This window comes from Centruroides sculpturatus, unplaced genomic scaffold, assembly GCF_000671375.1.
Source record: "Centruroides sculpturatus isolate CEXI.00-Female unplaced genomic scaffold, Cexi_2.0 scaffold770, whole genome shotgun sequence".
In the NCBI taxonomy this organism is placed as follows: domain Eukaryota; kingdom Metazoa; phylum Arthropoda; class Arachnida; order Scorpiones; family Buthidae; genus Centruroides; species Centruroides sculpturatus.
In genome coordinates this window covers 1-26,754 of record NW_019384992.1, presented here as the reverse complement: position 1 = coordinate 26,754, position 26,754 = coordinate 1, and the positions used below count along the sequence as shown (strand labels likewise).

The window sequence follows — 26,754 nt, the reverse complement described above, 5'->3', positions numbered from 1 at the left end:
TAGTTAATGTTAACAAAAAACATTCAAAATATTAACAAACAATACATTTATTATACTTAATATTGGACTAATGGCTGTTGTTATATCATTTGATTCAGCTCTTAACAGTGTTGTTTGCTTTATTAATTGAAGTCATATTACAATGACAACTGAAACTATATAAAAATGTTCAAAATTTTAAATTTTTATATACTAAATTAACATATATTAAAAATCTAATTTCAGCAAAACTACACAGTCAATGATTATAATTCACCTACTTGATAATTTTGCATAAAACTATTAGAATGCTTTTGAATTGGTTATTTAACAAAACTGATCATAAAAATTTATAGAAATAAAATTACCCAATAGATGAAAATGATATAATTTGAGTAATTTTTCCTGAATATAAGAAATAAAAAAGTTATAAGTTATAATCAGTGACAGTGTTACACAAAATCAAATCATAATATAATAGATTAATAATATGTCACAATAAAGATTAACATAATCATTATATATCTGTACAGGCCAGCGAAATAGCTGAGACAGTAAAGGCATCAGCCTGCTACTCTGGAGACTTGAGATTGAGTATCAAGAATTTTCCATGAGCAGTCTGTCCAGGATATGTCAGAATCCATCCTTCACCACCTAGCTACCCCAGTGTGAGCCAAGCTGAACCCATGATGGGCCTGGAAAAAAATTTCCTTAGAGCCCATAGGACAGACAGAGATAGAGAGAGAGAAATATATATCTATATAGTCATATAATTATCAATCTTCTAAAGTATAAAACAATACTATACTATAGTATAGTATTGTGGTTATAATTTAAACTTAAAATGTCAACTAGGACTTATCTATTATTACGAATTATCAATATTATACTGGATAACAAGTCCTAATAATAGATAAGTCCTAGTTGATGTTTTAAGTTTAAATTAATAAATTAAGGACACAAAGGAATTTAAATTTGAATTTTTTTATTGTAGTTATACTTTAGTGCAATAATACTATACTAGGCCTATATAGTATTATTGCCACTATAATACTATACTATACTATATTGTATTATTGCCTGATTGAAATTCGTGTGGCTTATTTAAGAACATTGTTCATGATAACATCATTTCTGCAACATATAAAAGCTTATTGCTTAGTCATGGGAAATGTTGCAACAACTTACAAGTAATAAAAAGATAAATTTTACTTGAATTTAATTTGAATTACAAAAACACTGCTGCTTTTTGTAACTATTCTGATGATCATATCTTTTTCACCTGACAGAAAATTTTTGTTTCAATTTTTTACTAATAATTCTATTTCTAGTAATAATTTTGTTAACTACCAGGTTGAAAAGCATTCAAATAAAGAATTTTCCAAAGAAGCATCAAAATAGATAAAACATATAAAATACAAGGTTGATTTTTAATTATTTAATAAAATATAAATTATTTAAGAATAAAACATACAGCTTTTCATCTCTTTCTCTATGTATGTAACCATCTTGTTTAAATAATAATGTATCTACTTCATCTTCTTGAAATGCAGGATTAGAAAAATTAACTGAAGTAATGTGCCCCTGTGTAGTTTCACTTTCCATAGGTTGTGAAGTTGAAGCAACAAAATCTTGTCTTTGTGTTTCTTTAGGCACTAAATATAACATATCACCATGCCTATTAAAAATAGAAACAAAAGCATTATAAGCATTATTGTATATTATTTTAATGATTTTGCAAATATACATAAGTCTAAAAATAAATGCATTAACCAAGATAATTTAATTTATTATGGAACAAAAGAAGTATAAAATACAGAATGGTAATTTGAATCTTCCTTAATGAAATATACGTACTAAAACTTTTCCTGACAAAAATAAGTATTATTATATACGACAAATAAATATTCAGATTACAAGTAATATGATGTTGGCTAACGGAAATATACTAAACTAAATAGGCATCTTGTAAATCATTTATTATAACAAAAAAAAAATCTTAAGAATTAAGAAGTCAGATGTTTTTCAACCATAAATGTTTTTTGAACTTCTAATTTAAAAAGTCTTCTCTTAAACTTTTCAATTCTTAAAATTTTTTAAAATTTTATTTGTAGTAGTTATGTATGATATTTGTATTATTTGACTAGCAGTTTGCTACATTTCATTTCATGAAACTTCTCTTATTTATATTTTATATAAGCTTTTCTTTAAAAAAATATATTACCCTAGCTAGAATTTCAAGTTTAACAACTTTGGAAAATAGAAAAGTATTAAAATTAGAATAAAAAAAATCAATATAATATGATTTTGTTGTAGAATTCAAAGATTTTCAAAATATACTTGTAAATTTGAAAACCAATATAGACAGTGACAATAATATGATTATGCTATACCATACATTTTGAGAAAAACATTGGTGAGAATGGACATTATAAAATATTCACATTCCATTTTGAAATGAAAATAAGTGGTACAAATAATTCAGGTTTGAGTTTGAATCAACTGAAAAATATTGACATGAATAAATTCAGGCAATGTTTATAAAACTATAAATTTTTTAAATTTTATTATGTAATAATTAATAAAATTGTTAAAGAGAATAAAAAATTTTTTTAGATACAAATGAACTTACACTACTTTCAAGAACAATAATTTGTGAAAAATATGAGTAATAATTTTAAATTTATATTTTAATTGAAGTTGGCTTTTCCAAAATGCATTTTTGGGCTGCAATTTGAAAAGATTGTAGACCTATAAATTCCCACTGTCATCCTTCTATTTATCTGTTCTTCCTTACTCTTGAAAATGGAGTTAGATGGATGAGAGCCGAGACCAGATATGGAGAGATTAAGAGCAGAGGGACCATATTAACTAAATACAAACGTCTGGTTTACAATGAGGGTTTAAAATATTTATTAAAATTTAATACATATTTTAGAACAGTCTGGTAGAAAAAAATCGGCTCTGAGTGGGATTTGAACCCGTAACCGCCATTTACCATGCAGTGCACTGCCAATTATCTTGATTTAAATATGTCTGGAAGCAAAGAATTGCTTGGAGGTCCAGGTAGTGTAACTGGCAGCACATACCTATATTGAATATTGGACACCATTGGTTAACCAAACTAAAAACTAAATATGGCAATACTGTGATGAAGAGTTCCGCAAGAGCAATACTGTGATACGAGATCACAAAATCCAGAACCTCCAACATCAAAGGTGCCAATTCATTTCCATCGTTTTTTAACATAGTAACATTTGTTTTTTTTCAAACAAAACAAACACAAAGCTCTAGCTACCCCGGGTCAAAAGTAATTAGTTCTTTATGATGTCAAGTTTCACACTTCCTGCTTAACTGTAGGGGGTGGAAGGGTAAAGCTAGGTTTTCAAATTTTTTGTTTTGAAAATTGAATACTAGACTTTGTTCTTATATTATATGAATGAATATTACTATAATTGACTATATTAAGCGAGTAATTTTTTTGCCGCAATTACATAATCAAATGGAAGTGGTGTGTTGGCAGTAAAATTTATGGCTGGATGTTTCTAAAAAAACACTTTCTTGTTTAAATAAAGTTGCCTAACTTGAAAATTAGTGAAAATAGAGCTTAAAAACAATAACAATTTCAAATTTTACCCTTTGTTTACATTATATGTCCTGAAGGCATGACATTGAAGGGGCAAGTCTGTCCATGAAAAATCCCAAGAGAATTGTTATAAGGCCCACACGTTAAGTAAATCCTTTGAGGATTAACCATGCATGCCTGACCTTGAGTAATTCCTGGTAGTGTGTGGGGAGGAAACTGAACAGCTTCGGTGAACTGTACAGACCACCGGAGTACAATCAAAAAAACCATTTGATTTTCCTGCCCAGTTTTGGACTGCGCAGGCCGACCTTAACATGTGTGCTGTTGTGTCGTTCAGTTGCGAGGCCACTGAGTAGTGAGAACAATGTCTCGTGAATGTTTGGAAGAATTATTTTCTGTAACATTATTAACTTTTATTATTTATAACCTGAAAATTAATTTTTCAGGTTATAAATTATTTTCAGATCAAAAATTTCTTGAGTAAATTAAAATTATAAATAATTTTAGAAAACTTCTCAATTCATTTCTTCCATTTTCATAAAACATCATGATACTCTATATCATTTTCTTTTACATTAGAAAATTTATTGTTTTAATATCCAAGTAAATTAAAACATGACAACTTAAAATAATATTTTAACAATAAGACAAAGTTTAATAAATTCTTTTTAATTATTAAATTATAAAATTAATTTGTGATGATAATTTTTACAATTTGTATTAATATTGAATGTGGTTGAGAATTATTAATATATATTTGCTATTTTTTTTCTAATGTCCGAATAAATTAAAACATGACAATTTGAAATAATATTTTAACAATAAGACAAAGTAAAATAGGGAAATAGTTTAATATAATAATTATTTAAATTATATTTGTTACTTATTTATTAAATATCTATACAACGTATTGATTTTGAAATTATCTATTTTTTGTTCAATTAAAAATCGTTCGAAAGATAGAATATTGCAAAAAGAATAATGCTTTTTAAAATATTTGTGGTAACAACAATTCTTTTTAATATTATCTGATCTTGGATACCCAAGGTTCGATATCTAAATAACTGTAGCTCCAGTTTTTAAAAGATTTTTTTTCTATCTATCCACCTTTAAATAAAAATAATTCTTTATACATTGAGGAAATAATTTAATAATTTTTTTAAATTACTATGTTCGATGCAGCCAGTTATATCCGATGATTTTTCGTCTATAAAATTTAATCCGTGAATTTTTTTAATAGTAAAATTGACTTGCCATTGATCTTTTGCTGATAATTGATGCTTTTTAACAGCATCTATACCCCAAGATTTCTCTTGAAAAATTAATTTTGTGATCTGAAATAATTCCATTAAAAAATTATTTGTATAAAAAATTAATTTTGTGATCAGTGCTACCCAAACCACTACTACTACTATTTACACCATAGACTTCTATGCACATGTTTTTTCCCACGAGTTTTAATAGAATTTGTTGCCAATAAACATCCAAGAACAGCTAGTATGTCATCAGATGGCCGACTGACTGACTGACAGACAGAGATTTTCTTCTTCGTGTGTGGGCGATAGGAAATTCTGAATTTCCTCAAGATCAGGCATGCACAGTTAATCCTCAAAGGATTTACTTAATGTGTATGACCGCCTTTAATAAGAAAATGCTCATTTGTTGAAGTGAAGTCACTGCCACTAGTAAAAATTACCTTAGGGCCTAAAGGAGCCCCCATAGAGTTACTATAGAGCAGCAACTTTTCATGGGATTATGTATTGCTAGGCATGATAACAATGATTTTATTGGTTGAGGTAGATCTGTACAATGAAGATAAAGACCAGTCAATGCTTAAATCACCGACAACTTCACAGTGCATGAAAAAATCGAAAGTATGTTATTTTCCTGATCACAGACCCTACCTAATACAATTAGAAAGTTGTTAAAATAATTGAAACAACTTTCTAATTGGTATTAAGGTAGAATAATTGTATTATTATATCAATAATTATTATTGATTATTACAAATGGACTTATTCCACTTTCAATAACATTTTACAGTTAATGTTCTTTTGATTAATTTATGAAGAAATTGTACACTATTGATTGTGCGAGATCCAGGATTTTAGGAATATTAAAATCCATTTTTAAGAAAATTTTAAAATAACATCTGTCATGATAGTTAGGAAAAACATCACACCAGATACCAATCAAATGACATTCTCTATCAACAAATGGATGAGAATTTTAACAGTCAGTTGCTAAATGATAACATCTGATTGTGAAAGGAGAGGAAAGTGACACTGTTACATCGATGAAAGTCATTGTCGAATGCAACTACAAAAGCAACCTTCGGTTCTAAACAACTGCCGATCACCTGACCACTTTCCCAGGCTAAACACACAAAAGGACAAGACAACAACAACAACAGTTCTGGGCATTTGTCATAATGTTACAATGAATTAACGTTTGGTCATGTGCTCCCATAAAAGTGGATGTCTGCCCAAAAAGGGGAATACGAAGTCCTCGGAGAAGACACTTCCATTCTTTCGATGGTGAATCCTCTTCAAGACGATAGAACAACATCTTATCGACAATCAACAAAGAATTGAAGTATTTTGTTAGAAAGTTGTAAACTCTCTATGTCCAAGAAAGTAGAATAGCTTTGCAGCATAGAAAGTAGTATAGCTTTGCAGCATAGAAGGTAGAATAGCCACCTCATTGTATAATCATGTGTTATCCGCATTTAATCGCCTAATTTGTAATACGTATATCCTAGATTTCTAGTTTTATTAAACTTTTATTTGTTGAGTTTAAAAACCTTTCTGACTGTCTATTCCTTGGAAACCTGACACCTCATCGACTTACCCACTGCACTCCCCACTCAATATTTGAAGACCCTCCTATATACATTAATTTAAGAATCGCGAGTTAGGACATGATTTAGCATTATCCTAACTGGTGTAAGTTCCCGACTGGAAGCGGAAATCTTACAAGTTGTGGGTTTCCGATAAACTCCTAGCCATCCAACAGACAACGTGAGCAAGTCTTGCCGACCTATCACCAATTAAATGGTATTTAGGGAACAGCCCCTTTTGCCCCTGACTAATCACAATTGACTGTGTTATTAAATATATAAAAAAGAACATCTATATCTCACTAAAACTATCACTAACTTATTTTTTTCCAAAAATGGACTTATACCACTTTTATTTATAATAGCTCTTATCCTGCTACAAGATATCCTATGTAGATTTCATATTCCTTAAACTGTGCAAGTCTAAATCTAGGGAATCTTTGGACAATTTTTAATTTGTGATTTAATACACCAACTTTTCAAATATATCAACCTGTAAATAACAAATTTCTAAAAAATGAGTTTATGACAATTTTTTTCAAGTAAAATAATAAGGCAAAACTTGTTAAGAAAGTTATTTACTATTTTTTTAAAAACAAAGTAGCTTTTCGTAATTAAATAAAAGTAGTAATAAATAAAAAAAAAATGAAGGCACCAAATATTTAATTCTTTTTAATTTGTTCTTTATTTTAAGTTTTGTTCTATATGCTAAAATATCTCATATAAAACAGTTTGAACAGATGATGATTCAAACTGAGCTGAAAATGTTTTGAAAATAAGGAAAATTAAATATTTGATTGCCTCAATAAGCAGAATTCATAGATTTATTAAAAAAAATTAAATTTTAATGTTATTTATTACATTATATTTACCATACCTGATTTTAATATCAGATAATCTTTTTATATCAGAGGGAATAATCTCATCTCTATTACTTCTATCTTTATAGATCTTGAAATCTTTTGGAGATGAAAAAGCGAAGGCCTCTTGAACCTATATGTTAAAAACCAGTTCATCAAATAAGTAATAAATAATAAAACATTCATTAAAAAATATTGTTCAGCTTTCTTTCCTTCAGCTAAACTAAATACAGTAGAAATTTACTTAAGTAGTCCCTATAGTGGCACTTCTGGAAATCTCAACAACATGAGTGTTTTGATAGTTAACATAGATGTCACTGTCTTGCTTATACCTGATTTGTTACATAATATGTACCCTAAGTACTTTTCAACACAAAGTATTTTCATTGATATATTTGTTTTTAAACAAATTACATAAATTTATGTATTTCAAGGAACGAAACTTGTAAATGGAGTAAAATGTGAAATTTATCCTATTTATATTAATTGTTAAACCTTTACTAAATAATAAAACAATAGAATATAAAAAAATAAGTTGAAATACATAATATAAATAATATAAATTAGTTAAACAAGGTTTTATATGAAATGCATAGGCCACAGTCAATAACCAACTGCAGTGGCATGCCGTCATTAGAAGCGGTGGATGCGCCGCTTCCCTTGTATTTTCTAAAAAATAAATACATATTAATTTTAATTATATGAAAATAATCGCACAATATTTTATTATAACCGCATTATGTATCTTATTACAAATTTCTATACTACACGTGAAAAAAAAAACATCGCTATTGTATATTTGAATATTAGTGGCGGAGTAGCCACTAAGTATTGTCAGCATCCAAAAAGCCAGATTCGCGCACGTGCTTTACAGAGCACTACCCTCACCCGGTTTAGCTGGTGGAAGCCTAGGACCTCGGATGGCTGCTCCACATATAACGCATCCAATTCTATCCTGGACCGGTTCTGGGCTGTTAGCCGCCCGCCCTCTAGATATTTGGCCGCCCTCGCCCAATTATGTGAATCACGAGTAGATTTATAACTTAACCCGACTGATAAGAATTTACCTGCATGTTTTTATGATAGTTTTCTGTATAGTTGACAGGAGTTAAAAAAAAAATCTGTTAAAATATTTGATATATTTATTCCGCTCTCCGATTTTATATTACTCACGGATTTCAATGTTAAACCAGTGACATTACGATTTCATATGTCCCATCTTTAAGGGGATGTAGAAAAAAACGTGTACAATTCTTGTATAATGTTAAAAAAATTAACTGTTTCTTCGACAGCGTCATTTACAACTAAATTTAATGAATGAGAGAGATGCATGAGGTACAGAAAAAGCTCTAGAATTTATTTTCCTTAAATTTACGATTTATGTATCTGTTTGTCATAAAAATTTGTCTTTCCATTTTTTCCCGAGACTACAAATATTTGAGTACAAAGTAACTGGTTTCGACTTATTTCTACTTAAGAAGTAGTTAAATAATTAAGTGATTAGGGAATTGGGGACATAAACAAAACCCTGATGAAAGAGCTGAAAGTTTACTTAAACGAAAGCCTAACCGAACCAATCTCTAGCCGAGTACAGTGGAACTTATTTCTTCGAAATATTAGATGTAATAAAGACAGACATTTTTCCAGTTTGACGAGAGTGACCGAAAAGTTGTAAATTTTGGAAATTTCCATGGACAACATCTGGTCCTAAAACAAATCAGTTAGAAAACAAATGACTATTAAGTTTAACATATTTAGACTTTTACAGCTATGGTGAGAAATGTTTAAAATTTACAAGAACCCTGTCACGTCTTTTGAGGTATATTAGCGATGCAACAAAAGAGGCACTTGAAATTGACTGGTATCGGCACCCTTGGGATTTGGCAGCCCGCGTGCATGCATGCACTGCATACCTAGCAGGACCGTCTCCGATTCCACTCGTAGGGAGCTATTTGACTAAGTGGTTAAGATTTAAAGAGTAAAGAATATTTTATGTTATTTTTATGTACGTTTCATTACAAAGCTATATTTAATTATAATTTTCTTTAAAAGTATATTTGTACAATTGAAGAATATTTTGTACCGGGTATGTACCGGTACATCCACCACACATTTTATTTTACCAAGTAAGTTTTTATAATTTTATTTTTAATATTAGCCCTTATATCGTGGCTAGCGATTCAGAATGTTATTGCGACATTGAAAATTTATTTTTAAAAAGTTTTGGCTCGAGATCATATAACAAAAAAGAAAACATTATTAAAAGAGAAAGGCCAATGCCTAAGTTAAATATAAACATTTCAATAAAAAAATTTGTTCAACATTTTCACGATAAAATGGAACTGTAAATGCATAAAAATGCAAAAATTGTTTTGTTGGCTCGTCTACTATTTTCAAATGAAATTAGTGTGTGGAATAACAATGGCTTTGACAATTTAACTGGCAAAAGACACGAAAAATCGTTGATTCTTCCATATTTGAAGCAATTTAGAAATCAAAGCGGAATAGAATTTAACATTAGTAAATAATATAAAATAAATATTGAAAATTATAACGAGATAGTTACAGTTAATAGAAATATTATATTTAAATAAATAGATGTTATATGTTTTTATCAAAGCGAGAATTGGCATTTAGAGGGCATATGGAATATATTGGATCTAATAACAGAGGTAATTATATTGAACTTGTTTATTTATTATGTATGTCAGATAAATAATCTATTAAAAATACATTTAAAGAAAGAATTAACTGATTACCCCAGGAAGTCTGCTTCTTATAGAAACACAGCTCCCTATCATCAAATGTCACGGCACACCACTGACCAACTGTTTGAGTCAAATATATAGCTAAACAGCTGAGTATAATAAATTGATTTTCAAGCAAATATTAATTCCATACATTCTATAGAGCAGGAGTTCTCAACTGGGGTCCATGTAATGTTATTGGGGGTCCACAGAAAAAAAATACTGAACTGGGGTTTCACAGTGATATTTTAGTGGTCTATAGGGTAATTCTACTTCAGAACAAATGTTTTACTGAAAATTAAATTTCTACAGTATAAACAGTATATTGTAAATTTATTTATTTCTCATTTCTTGCATAAATAAATTATTTAAAATAATGAATATGTAAACAACATATATATCTCATTGACAAAGGTCAAAGAGAGATAAAACAGGGGTCTGTTAGGAGAATCTTATACCATCAGCATCATGTCACTTAATACTGACATTTCTGAACATTTTGCATCAGTTTGTTCCAGATCTTGAAGATTAGGGAGTATAAACTTTATAGCCTCCCTCCAGTATAAAGGTAATCAGTTTATTTTAACCCTAACCTTCAGTACTGTGCAAAACTCAATCTTACAAGGTAAGAGGTATTAAAAGTGCTAGTTCATAAATACAGTAGTTACTTTTTCTGAAATTCAGAGCTTCAGTAGTAAAATATTTTTCCAATTTGAAATAATGTAATGAAAAAAATATAAGGTTTTTTTTTTCTGTGCAATCTATGGGAGGGTCCACAAAAAAAATTAAAAGGAAAAGAAGTCCATGGGTAAAAAACGTTGAGAACCCCTGTTAAAACCCTGTTTAATACAACCTCTTTCAACGTTGCTTTGTTATGGTAAGCTGTTGCTACTATTTGGTAAAATTGTTCTTTCTCAGAATGTACAAATAAGACAATAATGCAATGTGCTTTGTATGAAATGTAGCCTGAAAATTGCAACTTAAAAGAACTAATCATAAAAACATGTTATTGACTTGGTTAATGAAGCAGGACTGGAAGATAATGTAGAATTTTGAAGTTTTACTACATGGTGAGTCTTAACAAAAATGATCCTCAAGAACTGACAGAGCAAAGGCTCTGTCAGTTCTTGAAGATTGTTGAAGGCATCCCAACAATCTTCAGCTTCTAGTTCTAAAGATGATATACAAAAAGAGCTTGTTTGAGACTTCTTAACCAACAGTATCACAATATCTTTTAGGTTGAAGTGCTTCTGACTTAGTCCCCATATGCAAAGTACAATCATAACAATCATGAAAACTATGAAACAACTAGAAAATGATTGAAATCATGAGCATAGCTCTAAAACTGATGTGTTATGAAATGATATACTGCTACCAAAAGCTCCACCAGTAAAAGAGGAGACAACAATCATTTCTTGACAGCTACATCACCAAGATACCAAAGGTCTTAGAAGTCCACAGCTTATATTTTAGATCTTACAAGATGTAAAATATAAAATTATAATGACATTTAATTATTTATAACAACATACATAATAATATCATTGAATAAAGTTCAATATTTTTCTATTTATGTTTTAACCTATCCTTAGTCACATATGGCTGATTGCAGAGACAGAGTTTAATTAACAGCCAAATGGCATCTAGACATTGGCTTGCTGCACCACAATTTAAAATGCATTGCAAAGACGTTATCATCTATTTCTGAGCACTGTCTAAACAAACCTTGACAAAACACTGGCTATTACTTTCTTCACTGTTATTCCCCATTTTTAAGAGTTGTTCAACCAATCAAGTTATTTGTTTGTGATGTCAGAAAAATGGAAATCAGTAATGTGTTGAAAATTCTCAGAATAAAAGTGTTCTTGTAGAAATTATAAGATGCATGGTACTAGAGCTCTCTAATTATAACATATTACATCAAATCTAAGACACACTTCAGTTTCAGAGATGATAAAACCTGAAAAAATGTGTGTTATATTTGAATAAATACAGTGTATTAATGCTTTAACTACATGTAAAATTATTATAGATGAATTACAATGAATTAATTGATGACTAAGAGGCACTTTATTTCGTATCACTTTCTTTAATTGGAATCTGCTGATTTGTCTGTAGACTAAGGATCTGTTGCAGAATTTACCAAAATTTTCAAAATTAAAGTCATTTCAGTATAAAAATTAGAAATATAATAAAAAAAACAAATTGTTTACACAAATCAAATTTTTAATATTTTATATAAAATTTATTTAAAAATAAAAAAAAAACACTAATTTGATAAAAGTTAACATCATATAAAAATTGATTATATTAACAAATTGTTAATTAATTAATTAATTAAGAATATTTATCTTAAATTCTTACCATTCTAAAAAAACCAGATATGTTTTCTTTTAAGCCACATTGTACTCTTCGTGTCCCTTCAGGAGATTGGATACGAATTATCTGTAAAAAGTATATAGTCTGAATAATTAAAATCTTCATAAATTTAATATCATTCTTAATAAGAAATTTTTTTAAAAGATGAATTTTCAATATTCATTTTTACACCAATCAAGTAAAATATAAATCTACTAATTATAATATGAAGTAAATTATAAAACAATGTATGAATATATAAAAAACTAGGTAAAGTAAATTTAGACAAAACTTACTAAATTTTACATTAACTGCAGCTAAACATGTTTAATGTTAAGTCTTTGTTTTTATTTATTTCATTAGAATTGGCATTGTCCATTAAATGTAACAAAATTTTAAAATTTCTTTCTTTTTTCAAAGAGAAAATTTTGATATTTTTACTCTCTCTTTAAATACAGTCGACCCCCCTATAAGATATAGATACGTTCCAATTTATTAGGAATCCGATTTCTTACAAGTCGTTCCAACCACAGCCCGACACGTGTCAAGTTTACGGACTACGGCTGATTGAAAGGTTTTCTTCCATAAAATTAATCGATTCTACACTAATCCGACTCAACATTTCCAAAATACGTATATTTTTTCGTAGTTTTATAGGAATCGTAATTATAGGGGGGTCGACTGTATGCATTAATTAAAGCTATAACTTCAAATTTTAAAATTAAATAACATACCAAAAATTATTATTCTATCACCATGAAATAATGTCGCAGTGTAAACAAAACATTGTGTAGTCAAGTTAGAGTTATTGTTTTAATTTATACAATTATTTCATTTCTCAAAATTCCCATTATAGCAATGAAAAATGTTTACAGTCTACTAGCATTACACTTACAGAATAATATGTTAATCATCAGCAAGACTGACTATAAGAAATAACTAAAAAATTTGTCTTTTGTTAAACAGACTAAACATATATAACATTAATAATAACTAGTCAGAAAATTCTTAAACACAGATACATACTTGTATATGAAGAATGCAAACAAAGAACTGTAGCTATGCTTGACCTTTGTCCAGCATAGCACTAGGCATTGACAATAATAATAACTCTCCCATAAGTCATCGTCTTGTCAAAGTGAAAGAGCATAGCATCATCAATGAATCACAGAGCATTGCCAAAGGGTGCACAAGTTACAAGTAAGAGCCACCCATGCCTCAGTTTCCCTTGCTGATACTATGGGGAGAATGAAACAAAGCAGCATCTGATCTAGAGTGGATGATTGCTAAACAGCATCTGTTTCCCATGTTGAAGGCAGCTAATTTGTAAACATCTAGCTTTAGGTACAGAAGCATACCTACTTTGTGAAGAAAACAAAAATGTTCTCTAAGTAATAGATATGTATTATATCAAGGGTGCAGTTTTCTTTATATTGCTTAAAAAATCAATTCTTTAAATATTTTTTCAAAAAAATTGATGAGACTTCATAGGTTAAATGAATAAAGAATAACAAAGATAACACTCAGGATTTTTGTCTCTGATGAAATGCAGTACAGACAAAAAAACATCGGTTAACTTCTTCGGATTTAACCTATGAAGTCTCATCAATTTTTTAAAATAATATTTAAAGTATTGATTTTTAAAGCAAAATAAGAATGGCTGTTATATGTTCACACAGCATGGTACCAGCTTGGATGTTGTCCAGTTTAACAAGGTATGATTTGCATTCATGGGTTAGGCAGAGGCTAATGTTCAAAAAATCTGCCAGTTTCTCTTGGCCACCAATAGCAAACAAAGCAATAGTCAAAGTATGGCTGCTGTATCACACATATTCATAAATCACTCATATATAATATACAATGTACACTAATCCAGTTATTGACTACTAAGATCAGAAAAATCTATAAAATCACTATTACCTATAATTTAATAATTATACAGAGATGGCAGCACACTATAACTGCAAATAGTGGCATAATTGAATTTATATCACCAATAATTATTGTAATACCTCTACCCATTGCTAAAATTACTTAAGTCCTAAACTGCCTCTGATTGTGGCCAAATCATAGCACTACATCAGGCTGGAATTTCTGCTAGAACTATTGCAAAGCAGCTAAAGAGATAATGTTGTGTTGTAGCAATTATATTAAACTTAGTATGCAATTTAGAAAGAAAAAACAAATAGGATGGCCATCTAAGTTGACAAGAAATCAGAAATTATCTGGGAAATAAGAACAGGAACATCATTAGGTGAAATAGTATAAAGGCCTGATGCTAAATTTCCCAAATCCGCATTTTTCCAGATGGTAAAATTAACAAAACATTTAGTGTATAAAAATAGAAAAGCAGCAATAACACCACCACCAACAAAAAAAAAAAAAAAGACTGATATGGGCAAAAGATAAAATGTCATGGACTACAAAATGGTGTAAAGTTATTTGGACTGATAAAAAAAGGTTCAATTTGGATGGTCCTGACAGTTGGCAATTTTATTGGCACAATCTTAGGAGAGATGAGTTTTTGTTTAAGCGTCAGCAAGGAGAGGACTCAGTCAATATCTGGGCAGGTTTTGCATGGTCTGGAAAAATCAATTTAGCATTCATAAATGGATGAATGAAGGTAGCTGGGTATCAAAACTCCTTGGATATATAACTTCTGCCACTTGGAGAAAAAAAGGTGGTCCATTCTGGCAATTGTAACAAGATAATGAACCAATCCACAATGCAATCTTCACTTATCAATGGTTACTGCATAATGGCATTCAGGTCATGGATTGGCCTCCCTATTCTCATGATTTGAATACTGTAGAAAATCTAATAGTCTAATAGCTAAGAATATATATGCAGGAGAAAACAATACCACAGCATTGAACAACTCAAAGCTGCAATTGTAATTGCATACAAAAAAAATTGATTTAAATATGCTGCAAAATCTTGTCAACTCTATGTAAGATAGGGCTTACAAGGTTATTTTGAAAAATTGTGGTTTCACTTGCTATTAATTAAATGCCACTGGCCTTATATTTTTGCAACACCATTATATTTGAATTTTTGAATAAAATAATTATATTTTCATTTTTATTTCTGATTGTCAATAGAATAGGTAATTCTCTTACATTCCTGTCACTAATTTTTTTAAGTATAATAAAAATTTATTATTCCAAAAACTTGGGGTTGCCTTATATTTTTGCAATGAACCTTAAATACAGCAAAACCCATCTAAAAAAAATGGAACCTGAATAAAACAGAAACCTGCTAAACAGAAAAGAATTTTTCAAAATGAAGCAATTTTCCATGTAAAATTTTACTATAAGCCAGAAACCTGTCCAATGTAGAAACAGGAGAGATTTTTGGACACAAAGGACATAAATTAACCTGGATTAAAAAGAAAATTAAGACTTCACATGTAGACAAAAGTAAAATTGCTTACAGGTATAATGGTCATCATAGAGCATGACAAACTATTCTGAGAATGATTTCACACCATGTTAGAGAAATGATGATCATGTGAACTCACGAACATAAGGTCTTTGTTAAATTAATATTTGTTGTAATTAACCAGAGACAGAATTAAATACTTTTAAAAATCCAGAACTTTCAAAAATAAAACAAGTTTCCAAGAATTGAGTTCTTGAAAACAAGCAACAAATGTAATTTGTGAAAATAATGAGAATAGGCTAACAACAATTTGCATTGTTTGGAGCAGTTAGGAACTGACTAATACAGAGTATTCAAAAATAAGTTTATTAATACATTGATATAATATAAAAAATACAGAAGATGCAAAAACATCTTCACTTCTGCCATATCCAACCACCAGGAACTAAAAAACAGTCTTTCTTTGTAGAGATGACCCTTTATTGTAGGTTACACATCTGCTACACTATGCAAAACAGTTTTAAAAATGTTCACTGATTATAAACCACAACTTGTTAAAATTGTATACTTGATTTAAAATGGCACCTGTTATATTTACAAAATACAGAAGATACAAAAACGTCTTCACTTCCGCACTGTTTTGCATAGTGTAGCAGAGGCATACACTACAATAAAAAGTCATCTATGCAAAGGAAGACTGTTTTTTTAGTTCTTGGTGGTTGAATAGGGTGGAAGTGAAGATGTTTCTGTATTTTGTAAATATACTGTCTGCCATTTTAAATAAAATAATACATCAATAATTACAAAGGTTGAAGTAAATGATTAATTAAAATATTAAAATTCCTCAAAAAGTCAGATCTCATAATAACTTCTATTTTTCTGTATTATTTATACAATACAATTAGAAGATTTGACAGCAGACTGACACTTGTTTTTGATACTCTAATTGGCTTGATTGCTGTTGTATGAGCTCCTAAGGATTTGCATCTGAGAAGTACTTGAATACCCAGCAAAAATTCTTGGGAACAACAAGAACTTTTTGAAATCAAATAATTTGCAACTCTTGAATTCAAATATTTCCATCTTTAGTAGCAATCGCTTTGGATTAAGCCTAGTAGTAAATTTATTTTTATGTAAGTAAAAGTGATTTTACTATAAAAATGAACATAGCTGGTATAGTTTAAAGACAAAAGATGAAAGATATACTAATCATGTTCAAAACAGTAACCTGCCAAAATAGAAAAAATAATTCAGAACTGCGTGAGTTTAAGATCTATTTTTACTATCTGATCAAACACACAACAGCAACATTGTCAGATATGCATATATTTACATTGTCCTTTCAGAAAATGGGCAGTTTCCATATAACATTAATATAAACTTGACATAAATTATTATACCTTTTCTTATAACCATAAGATTTTTCAAAAATCTTAAAAAAAATATTTAATATGGCTTCATCTTTGACTAATAAACATATCACAAAACATATGTAACAGAATTAATAATCAATTTAATAACATAAACCAAAATGATGATTTTAAGAAAGAAGGGACAGTATATAAAATTGAATGCAATCGTAATAACCCTATAATTTATATTGGTGAAACTGGAAGAACATTAGAAAAAATAATTAAAGAGCACAAAGTGGACAGCAATATCACCAAATTCACCAAGGCTTCAACATTCATAAAGTTACAGTTGTATAATAAATAGAAATAACATTGAAATACTACATAATGAAAAAGACACATACTGTATACAGTATAAGAAAATTTAAAGAAAATATAGAAATTTAAAAATATTCTAAAGAAAAATTAATAAATATCTCAGATGGAATGACCATAGATTTACATTAATATCAGATAATAGATGGCATACAATATAATTAATATTGTAGTAGTAATGTTTTGTTATGTACTGGTGTGAGCATTACAATAATACTTGTAGTATACTTATGGTTATTTTTAATAAATGTTACAGTAGAAATATTTTAAGTACTGTACGTCTTTCCTCCTTTAGTTATATACAGACAACACACATTAAGTTTTTCAGCCTGACTATTTTGCAATATTTGACCATATCTTTTGAAAATTTGTGTAGTAGCATTATTATTAATGATGATGAAGAGGAAATAAATTATCATCATTATGGTGTTAATAAACATTAAAGAAAAAGAAGATTTATGGAGAATACTGGATCCTCTTCAAGAAACTGGTGGACAGTGAAGAAAAGTTTTCCAGTCATGGTCCAGTTTGAATACTACAACTAAAAACAACTGACTTTCACTTTGTTGTCCATGTATTGTCCCAGTAGACCTAGATCTGTTAGAAATACAATAAGGACTTTACAATTTAATATTCAGTAACAAATGTTTAATCATAGATACTTACAAACTTTTATCTATTCTAAAGCATGAGAGGAACAGAACTCATATCCTTTTTTACATAATATTCAATAATATATACACTATACATGAAGTAAGGTTAAAGATATTACTTCTTCTTTCCATATATGTAGTTTACATACGACTTTTATGCTAGTTTTGCGAAAGAACGCGATCATCAAATATGACAACGAAAATAGTCTTACTTAAGTCCTTTGATGTTTCCTTTGTCGTCTCTTGCACATATTTCATAGACGTCAGACATATTTAATAGGATGGAACTGGATTCTATTTCTTCAATCAAAATACAATCAAGTTATTCTTTGTCTGAACGGCACTCCTACATTACTTTAACTCTTGAACCAACTCGAAACAGGAACCAGAATAACGATTTAGATGAGAGTTCAAACTTTTATACCTCCCACCATTGGGTATGATGTGCAAACACATGGTCTTGGTTATTGACCAATCAACAGGTACAACGGGTAACACCCATTTACAATCTGATACCATGGAATGAAACAAAATAATACAATGAAAAACCCGACATGACAAATGTGGAATTCAAAATAAATGAAAAAAATAATAAACATAGTGCTTGGACACTACATCTATAAATTTAGCCTGACCAAAAGTACCAAACTAGATTTCATACATGAGCATCTTGAGCACTTGTAATGTGTTGGTCAACTTGACCTTGAGTAAAAATTGTTGTGAAAAACAATTATTATGACATGTTTAATTAATTGTGCTAAATTCCTAATTTCTAGCTTTATAATAAATGGAGTAACACAAGCACTTACAAAGTGTCACAAGTGAAGTCATAATTTCCAGATGACTCAATTTAAAAGTGGTCTACTTTAAATGATGAGACTGTTATGACAATTATCACTGGCATGATTTTTCTTAGCTGCTGCATTTCTTCATTTCATCCCAGCTACAGTACTTGCCACATCTGAGAGTACTTTTTACTTCTTACCTATAATTTCTGCTGTTTCAGTTTAGATACTAGCCTAACTGACAGCTTTGTAGCTAAGCTTACTATGATGACAGATGCTTTTATGCCTTGCAGCTGACAAGTGGAATTCAATAAAGTGTGCATTATCTCTCCCTCATCTGCAAACATGTACAGATCTGTGGTGGTATACATCTGAAAATGTGCCTCATTACTCCACAGGATCTTCCATTGTAATAACACATCCATTTCCATTCTGGCAAGGAAGGTCAAGGCAAAAGTCAGTCAGGTTTTGTAATCAGTGCTGATTATGACTGATCTTATATGAATAATGATGCATCAACTTTCTCAGTAACTTCCACACTGTGCCATAGGGTACATCCAATTGCCGCAACACTGTGCACATACTACTGAAGCCTGCAACATTATTCACTGATTGTCTTGTGAAGTGATAAGTTGGGCACTCAATTAAGTTGAACTCAGACATCCTGTTTCTCAAATCTAGTAATCATTCTCCTGAAAGTTTGTGGAATCAATGGTCCTCAGATTAATTTTTACAATGGTGAAATTCTCAAAACATAGTGTTCTAACAGCTACAGCATTGTAATTATTTTTATAAAACAGCTTCACAGGAAATGTGTAGTATGGAAAAAGTGATTGCCATAATAACTAATAAGAAAGACATTCAATAGTTGTGGCCACTTTTATAATAGTGTTTATGCAAAGAAAACTGCTTTTTCATTGCTTGCAACATTGAAAATGCTTTAGTGGAAAGTTTCAGTACTACATTTTTTAAGAAAATTTCTTCTGCATGTCTCCATGAAATCGCACCATACCAGATTTTGTTGCATTTGGACTGCTAAATCTTTCTTTTAATAGCATCAAATAAAAATATTTTAATTACCTAGAATATTCAGAGTATAACAACTTAATCAAACTCAGCAAGGTTTTGATTTCAATGATTTTATTCATTCCTTTGAATAATTCCACATTAAACATCCTACTAGCAGTAATTTTGCTCTAAATATTTCTTGATAAACAGCTACAATTAGCATTTTATAATATCAAACAGTATAACAAAATTCTTTTTATCTTCAATACATCAGGAAACCCAAATAACAGTTATTTTTGTGAAGATACAGTATCCTATATAGTTCATTGATAATGCAGTACAGTTTATTTCACATATCTTAGCCAGGTGGTATATGGTAAACAAACAAAGCTTTAGAACTTTTAAAAAAAATTTATTCTATTAATCTCTTTAAAAATCATACTGTTGGGAAAAGAATAAAGAAATGTTAACAATAATTGGGAAACTTGGTATCCTACACTAGAAAATTTTTGAGAAAAAGGGCACTTTAATATTCAACATTTCATTAATTAATGTGAGCATACCAGCCAGGGGGCACAGAGTTGAACAATGAAAGTTGTTTAGAAGATAAGCTGATGATGCACGAATCTTAATTTGTTATGGTAATAACTCATTTTTTGTAGTTTTGTGGGATATGCCAATTTTCCACTAAGCCCCTTAATTATATGTTTATATTTGCTTTAATAAACACAACTGTAAATAAAAGTATATTTAAAATTTTAAATATAATTTTATTTACTGTATAATTTAAAAGTCAGTATGTTTAATAAGTACTATAGATCTAACCTAAATAATTTAGACATAAAAATAAAGTATATTACATGTTATGCATTCAGTTTATTTAATTTACAATTTTTGATACAATTTAAAAAACATCATGTTATCTGAGTTTTTGATTATCCATTGGTCCACATTACTTTTGACAATTTTCTGGTTTGGGAGGTTTCTATTCCAGTTTTGTTTAACATAGAAAACTGATCTGTTCTAAAGAATTTTTTCCAATTCATTCAGGTTCCATTTTTGACAAGTTTTACTGTAAAAGCAAGCTACATATTTAGAAAAGTTTTGGTTTTTTTTCACAAGCAGTTTGTTTATATTTGAATTTAATATTTAAAGCAGTTAGATTCTTTATTTTTTAGAGTTCATTTTTTAATATTTATTCATTTTTAATATATATTCAGTCATTTTGTGTTAAACTCTTCTCATCTTATGGGATAATAAGAAGGCTATTCGAAACTGTTATTTCTAGCTAAAACTTACTACATAAATCCTACATCATCTTATAATATAATTGAGGTGGGTTGATGATGATGATGATAATAATAAGTGTAGAGCCCAAACAGTTATGAGTTAAAATTTGAAATTTGGTATACACAGTACGTCATGAGAATGTATACTGAGAAGGGAGTTTTTGAAATTCCCCATGGGGAGAGGGTTAAGGACTATCCTGAACTCAGCTTCTACTACACTATTTTAGGTGCAGAAAATTGAACATATTTTTAGACCCATCTATAAATTCTCTAATTAGTCTCAGAAGAGAGTGAACATAATTCTTCCATCTGGTGAAAATGGCTAAGATTGGATATAATCTAATAATCTTAATCTTCATTATCGTTACTTTTTGCCCGAGCAACACCAGGCTTATCTGGTAGTTTCCAATAAAATGATTTTTTCAAAATAGCTCGCTAATAACTACATGCTTGAATATACTAAAAATTTTACTATATCTGCAATATTTAATAACAAACAAATGCTCAATACTAGAAAGCATATCACATAACAGAAAAAAAAATTATGTGTAGTTGTAAATATACATACAAGTTCATAACACAGTTCTTTTAAATGCACAGAATTATTGTGAATGCATGAAAAATCCAGATTAACCAATTTTTCAAAATACTATACTAATAATAATTATAAAAATCATTTATAGATTGCTTCATGTGTCTTGGTCAGATGATGTGAGGTACTTGACAGGGGCTCTGAAAGTTTTGAAACATAAAAGTCCTTTTTGATAATGCATAGTAATCTTGCATTAGATTCATGAAACAATCTGTTCTCTTCACTAAGTAAATAGACTGGTTCCTGCTACTGCACATTTTTATAACACTGTCAAGATTTATAAAATGAGCTACAATTAATTTAACAAAATCACTTGTATAAAATATATATTAATAATAACCCTATAAGTTTTAATTATCATTCATGATTATCTAATGTAAATGGCATTTAATTCACCTCCAGCAACAGGGTTAGGAACCTTTGTCCCATGACAGTTTGAATTAAATAAAATATTCATATACTCAAAGTCTAGTTTGGAAGATATGATAATATAAAAAATTTATCATTTTGTTTATATTCTTTTATTTACATTTACTTAATATGAAAACTATATAATCAAAAGTGTTAATCTATTAAATATTATATTGATACTTTATACTAATGTAATAAGCTTAACATCTGTTTGTGTTTTCATGTAAAATTAACATAATGTGGGTAAAATTTACTCCTGCTCTCAATGACTCTGGTCATAATTTATAAATATACTATATTGTTGTTATATTATATCACAGATATATTATATTGTTAATCATTTAATATATTATAAGAACTAGTATGTTCTAAATGTTTGTTTATTACCTTTTTTTAATGGCACAAGGGCCTCTTGGGTATGTTCTACCTGTTATGTGTACATGTTATAATATACTTAAAAAAACTAACAGCACAAAACCTTTCTCACTAATTTCTAGCCTTATTAACTGGAGTACAAACGTTCTCGGCCTTCTTAATAGGCCTTCCTCGGGTACACTTATTAAGAAGGCCGAAAACGTTTGTACTCCAGTTAATAAGGCTAGAAATTAGTGAGAAAGGTTTTGTGCTGTTAGTCTTAGAAATAGTTCTAGCTACATATGCATAGTAGTATACTTAAAAAATTTTGCTTATTGTAATCAAAGTTTTGGTTATAGTTATCATTAATTATCTTAGGATAATTAGGCATTTTAAAAGCTGACTTTTCATGCTATTGGCATCAATACATGGCTGATAACATATAATTGTTATCAGTTATTGTTACCAGTCCTAATTTGTACTTTAATTGTACATACTCCATCTCAACTAAGTTGATGCCAACGCTGTCATATAACAGCTGTACAATCTTATCACACTCAAGAATGTCTCCCCCTCATTATTTGAATTTTTATTACTGTGTACTTGTTTTTAGTTTTCACACATTAATAGTTTTAAAATAAAGTATTAGCATGTTGCTTACTGTGAATAATTATATAATGTAAGGACTCCTGTACATGAATTTTATGATGAAACTATATTGTGTAAGTATATTGCTATTCTTCAATAGTTCACCTATCACAGTAATATTTATGATGTCATGTCATCTGTTTTTTACTTACATCACTATCAACTTAGTTGAGATGAAGTATAGTTGTTATTTGTTCATAGTATAGTGGTTTAAATTGCTAGTATTTTTTACTCCAATCATACACTAGCTAATATTAAAGATAATACAGGTATACCTTGCCTTACGTCGGTAATTGGTTCCAGGAGAACGACGTAAGTCGAAATATGCCTGTACTGCAAAAAATTACAATTCCCGGTTCTGTATTTTATTTATTAATGCATTTTTAATAATATATGGTTAATAAAAATCTATTTTAAGCTTACAAACAAATAAATTTTAGTTTTTAATATGGTACAGAAAAAAAGTAATCTAAATTTACGAATGCATGTACTGTAAATACAGTAATACTTGTATATATTTTAATATGATTATATGTGCTTTAAACGTTTTTCTAGTGATATTACGACTTCAATATTTGTGGCGGACAGACGTAAAGTCAAATAAAATGACTTAAATTTGATTTTTATTTTCCCATATACTTTTTTGACAAACGACGTATAATCGGGAACGACGTAACTCGAAACGACGTAAGTCGAAATATGCCTGTACTGCAAAAACCAGAAGGCAAACAACACTAGAGAATTACAATTAATAATTATGTTAATAAATTTTAGATTTATACAATTCTTAATTGTTTTAACATGTCCTTTTAATGTCAAGATCAATAAAAATAAATTTTTAATACGAAATTTATAGTCTTAATGAAGTAAATGCAATACATCTTTAACAATGGATAAGGTTAGATTGTTAAAGGTGTATTGCTTACTTAATTAACTACAGTAGTTCAACCTTTATTATGATCTTATTCATTTAACTCATTTTACATCATCAGTATAAGTGAGTTACAGAGACAGATTCTAATGTATAAATACTTTTTGAATATATAGTTTTATCTTATCCATTTATTACAAAGGAAACCATTTCCAAAAGAGAAACTGTATCCATCTCTTTTGCATGTATTACTACTTACAAATTTAACAATCATTTAAAGAATAATTTGCTATCACATCATATCACTAAATATTTTTTTGTCTAAACCAAAAACAGGTTTGTTAAAAATATACATGTAATATTTTAATATTCTACAATAATATAAATCTGAGTTACGCCTATACTAAGATCACAAGAATTATGTACAATTTATGAAAATATTTATAATGAATTATACACTTACATGCAAAGTGACACACACAAACTACATAATAAATATCTTAGTTAATAACATATAAATACATAACATTTTAATGGCTCTTTAAAATTTGATAAAACTTAAAACTTTGTCTTATCTATTAAAATTTAAACTTGACAGTTTTATGATTCTTTTAGACTTACGTAACTACTTTATTCTTATATTTATTTTTACAGAAGCTGGAAGAATTACAAAAATCAGGATTAAAACTTTATTATTAACGTTTGTAAGTATCAAAACAGACAAGAGATGCCGACACCCCAAAATACATATTATAATAGAAAAATGTTCGTCTAATGCCTTTCTAGAAACAAGTATCTTAAAATGATTCAAGAATATAAAAATGTAAAATTGTGCATCTTATTGTTTTATTCTGTATTATCAAATATTTTGTATTGATCAACGTCAAAACACGCATACATACATACGTATTACGACTCTCGATATCTAAGCGGCGTAGCATTGTGTCAATGCATAATGTAAAAAAATTACCCAATTGAAACACTCAATTTTATAACCACTTCATAACCATTCTATAATTTATAACCATTTTAGATGATGTCATTTAGTGTTTTTTAAATGGCATTCTATTCTGGAATGATTGTAATCTTGAAGAAATAATTAAAAATGAAGGCAAGAATACCAATTACTTTAATCAAAATTTGTTTTTTCATTTGTAAAAATTTCCAACTTCACACCTGGAAAACAAAGTTTGCAGTAGATATTTAAAAGGCTAGACTTAAGCTTATATACAGCAGGACAATTACCAACATTAAAGTTATAAATCTACTCAATTTCATAATGTTAAATTCAAATTAAAAGTAATCCATTTCACTATTATGTCTGTTCATGCTTAACAATTTTTTATCTTTTTTTTTTTAATTAAATGTTATGTAGTACTTACTATATCATTCTTCGTTTTATACATATTCACAAAGCAAGTAATTCATAGAAAAACTTTTAATTTGATTTAATTTAATTTGTTTTTATTAAAATACGAATCCTTCGAATTTCGAATATCTATCGTGGTCTTGACATAAACGCCATCTATCAATTTCTTAGTTGAGGAATGGAGAATGACTGATCATTTTTTTATTTATTTTGTCGCTTCGTTTATTATTCTAATTCTTTTATATTTTTATTTTAAAAAGAAAATAATAAAAAATATATGTACTCAATTTGTTATATAATTACAAGGAAGTTAAATTAATAATCGAATTTCCCAATTTGGCCGCAAGGGTAACAGTGTAAAATAACTTCGTGTTTCTATAGTGTGTGAATCCGAGTTCGATTTCCATTTGGAGTTGGCCTTATCCGCACGACATTTTTTTTTTCGAATAAATGATTTTAAATTTCTACATGTTCTATTTATTTGAAAAATTTCATGTTCATGTAATATTTTAATTATGTGGACTTATATTATTTATACAACACAAAAATATTATTTTTATAAAAAATATTTATTTTTCAGTTTTTAATAATAGAGTATTTCTATTATAATGAGAATAGCAGTATATTGTAGAGAATAACAAAGATAGCAGAAGGGAATCATTTTAAATGATTTAGCATAATCTAGAAAGAATCTCTGGCTGTAAGGAACAAAAATTAACATTGCATCAGTAGCGTGCCGTCATTGAAAGCGGTGGATGCGCGCTTCCCTCGTATTTTCTAAAAAGTAAATACATATTAATTTTAATTATACGAAAATAATCGCGCAATATTTTGTTATAATCGCATTACGTATCTTATTACAAATTTCTATACTACGCGTGAAAAAAAAAGATAAGATCGCTATTGTATATTCGAATATTAGTGGCAGAATGGAAGCGTCGTATCGTCGGCATCCAAAAAGCCAGATTCGCGCACGCGCTTTACGGAGCACCAACTTCACCCGGTTTAGCCGTTGGAAGCCTAAAACCTCGGGTGGTCGCTACACGTATATCGCATCCAATTCTATCCGGGACTGGTTCCGGGCCAATAGCCGCCCTCGCCCGACTACGCGACTACGAAAATACTGTAATATTAGTCACATGTATTCACAATTTATAATTACAAAGATCAGCACACGTACAAGTCTATCGTTGAAGAATTCTCGCACATCTGAGGATCTGACCCCGCCTATCCTTCTTTTTAAGCGCTCGTCTTTGCTCTTCCCTTTCTCTTTCCTCTATCGCTCTAATCCATGTAT

The 26,754-nt window shown here is 29.1% G+C and overlaps 1 protein-coding gene across 1 annotated transcript in view; it reads right to left on the bottom strand.

Moving 5' to 3' along the window:
* Positions 1-25,622, bottom strand: part of LOC111633035 (nuclear protein localization protein 4 homolog) — a 74,248-nt gene extending 48,626 nt beyond the window's left edge. The window contains exons 1-4 of the mRNA XM_023377560.1: positions 25,471-25,622; positions 12,376-12,456; positions 7,282-7,397; positions 1,454-1,657 (exon numbers count right to left, since the gene is read on the bottom strand). Of these exons, the coding sequence (XP_023233328.1) occupies positions 1,454-1,657; positions 7,282-7,397; positions 12,376-12,456; positions 25,471-25,494 (425 nt within the window). The 5' untranslated portion in view covers positions 25,495-25,622. The remainder of the gene's footprint in view (positions 1-1,453; positions 1,658-7,281; positions 7,398-12,375; positions 12,457-25,470) is intronic.
* Between the last annotated feature and the right edge of the window lie 1,132 nt (positions 25,623-26,754).